The sequence below is a fragment of the Halyomorpha halys genome, unplaced genomic scaffold (genome assembly GCF_000696795.3).
Source record: "Halyomorpha halys isolate HHAL.00 unplaced genomic scaffold, Hhal_1.1 Scaffold495.1, whole genome shotgun sequence".
Classification (NCBI taxonomy): Eukaryota; Metazoa; Arthropoda; class Insecta; order Hemiptera; family Pentatomidae; genus Halyomorpha; species Halyomorpha halys.
Genome location: NW_027109484.1, coordinates 335649 through 338330, shown reverse-complemented (window position 1 = coordinate 338330; position 2682 = coordinate 335649). Strand labels below are relative to the sequence as shown.

At 33.4% G+C, this 2682-nt stretch overlaps 2 protein-coding genes across 2 annotated transcripts in view; both read left to right on the top strand.

The window, feature by feature from the left end:
* Positions 1-6: 6 nt before the first annotated feature.
* The window catches only part of LOC136795829 (zinc finger protein 711-like), a 3718-nt gene continuing 1042 nt past the window's right edge, over positions 7-2682 (top strand). The window contains exon 1 of the mRNA XM_067047671.1: positions 7-151. The gene's annotated coding sequence lies outside the window, so the exon portion shown is untranslated. The remainder of the gene's footprint in view (positions 152-2682) is intronic.
* Positions 530-2671, top strand: LOC106683573 (gastrula zinc finger protein XlCGF57.1-like). Its single transcript, XM_024363147.2, has 2 exons — positions 530-935; positions 1023-2671. The coding sequence occupies exons 1-2, from the start codon at positions 545-547 to the stop codon at positions 1778-1780; spliced, it is 1149 nt and encodes a 382-aa protein (XP_024218915.2). The 5' UTR covers positions 530-544; the 3' UTR covers positions 1781-2671.

Genomic DNA, 2682 nt, shown 5'->3' with positions numbered 1-2682 from the left:
ACATTTGAAAATCCCCAATATGAAGTTTATCATTATGTAGATGAATTAAAAAACTATGTAAAAATACCAAAAAGTGAATTAAAACAATGTGTTACAACCAATCTCATAGTTGATGAGTCCACCCGTGAGAAGCCTCATCAGCGTCTTCATTGTGAGTATAAAGCAGTAACAAAAGATCAAGTAAAACGACATATAATGTCCCTTCACACCGGTGAGAAACCTAATGAGTGTGTTTATCGTGTTTATAAGTCAGTTAGGTCTAGAGATTTAAAAAATCATATTATGAGCCGTCATACTGGTGACAAGCCTCATCAGTGTCCTTATGGTCAATATAGAGCAGTACAAAGAGGCCAAATAAAAGGACATGTAGTTCATCACATAGAAAATTATTTGAAAGATCAAGCTAAAATTCATTTGGAAAAATCTGAAAATAGCCATCATGAAACTCCTCAGTATGTGGATGAAGCAAGCAAATATAAAGCAATACAAAGAGGTCAATTAAAACAACATGTTGTAGTTCATCACTTAAAAAATTATTTGAAAGATGAGGCTAAAATTTTTGGAAAAATCTGAAAATAGCCATCATGAAACTCCTCAGTATGTGGATGAAGCAAGCAAATATAAAGCAATACAAAGAGGTCAATTAAAACAACATGTAATGACCAATCTCACAGTTGATAAGCCTTATAAATGCCCTTATTGTCGTTACAAAGCCGGACAAACTAGCTGTTTAAAAACACATATAATATGCCGTCATACAAATGATAAGCAATACAAATGTCATCATTGTGAATATAAAGCAATATCAAAGGGCAAATTAAAAACTCATATAATGGCCCATCACACTGGTGAGAAACCTTATGTGTGTGTTCATTGCGATTACAGATCAGTTAGGTTTACAGATTTAAGAAATCACATTATGAGCCGTCACACAGGTGAGAAGCCTCATCAGTGTCCTTATTGTGAATATAAAGCAGTACAAAAAGGCCAAATAAAACGACATATATTGAGCCGTCACACAGGTGAGAAGCCTCATCAGTGTCCTTATTGTGAATATAAAGCAGTACAAAAAGGCCAAATAAAACGACATGTTGTAGTTCATCACTTAAAAAATTATTTGAAAGATGAGGCTAAAATTCATTTGGAAAAATCTGAAAATAGCCATCATGAAACTCCTCAGTTTGTGGATGAAGCAAGCAAATATAAAGCAATACAAAGAGGACAATTAAAACAACATGTAATGACCAATCTCATAGTTGATAAGCCTTATAAATGCTCTTATTGTCATTATAGAACAGGAGTAATTGGCCGTTTAAAATCACATGTAATGTGCCGCCATACAGGTGATAAGCCTTTTAGATGTCCATATTGTGAATATAGAGCAATAGCAAAGGGTAAATTAAAAAATCACATAATGGCCCATCACACTGGTGAAAAACCTTATGAGTGTGTTCATTGCGATTACAGATCAGTTAGGTCTCAAGATTTAAGAAATCATATTATGAGCCGTCACACAGGTGAGAAGCCTCATCAGTGTCCTCATTGTGAATATAAAGCAGTACAAAAAGGCCAAATAAAACGACATATATTGACCCGTCACACAGGTGAGAAGCCTCATCAGTGTTCTCATTGTGAATATAAAGCAGTACTAAAAAGCCAAATAAAACGACATATATTGACCCGTCACACAGGTGAGAAGCCTCATCAGTGTTCTCATTGTGAATATAAAGCAGTACAAAAAAGCCAAATAAAACGACATATATTGACCCGTCATAGGTGAGATAATTATTTGAAAGATGAGGTAAGCATTATTTTGAAATAATTTGAAAATTCCCATCAAGAAATCTCTCGGAATGAGGATGAACCAAGAAAATGTAAAAGAAAATATAGAAAGTTGAATAAAAACAACTCTACAGATTCTCCACATGTTTTTATCATACATGTGGAGAATCTACCCACTGATAGAACTCCAAATAATTAAATTCTGAACTAGTTCTTAGACTATACCTCAGGTCATGTGAAAAGCTCTGATGTGAGTTTTCTTCTCAGGGAGTTCTATTAGTTCTTTGAAGACTAATGGAAGTATTTAAGATGATCATTTGTTTTTGTTGGCTAATGGTTTTCGCATTTAACTGAAGTAGTGGATTCAAAGGTGATATTAAAAATGTTCTCCAGCGATCCCCTACTTCTAAATACCTCTCATACTCTTAAAATATTAACCTGCTTTCAACGAAGCCTTTAAAGTTGATAACTATTAGTTCAGATTTATATAAACACCTGTTATGAGTTACAGGTTCTCTCTTACTATCTCCATTTTCCTCTCTCTTAAGGAGATGGCATTAGCTTCTCTCTGTGTCATACCAGAGGCTACTGGTCCTGGTTTCTCTGCCTCTTCCATACTACTCTCTAATTGATTTAAATTGTGTTCCAATATTTAAAGAAATATTAATATCTTATTACTATTAACAATAAATGTGGTAGTATTGTTTATTAATTTATTTGTAGGTGAGCAGAATTCTCTCAGTAAGACAGAAAATTACTTAAAAGATGAGATCAACTTTAATTTGGAGACATTTGAAAATCCCCAATATGAAGTTTATCATTATGTGGATGAATTAAAAAACTATGTAAAAATACCAAAAAGTGAATTAAAACAATATGTTACGACCAATCTCATAGTTG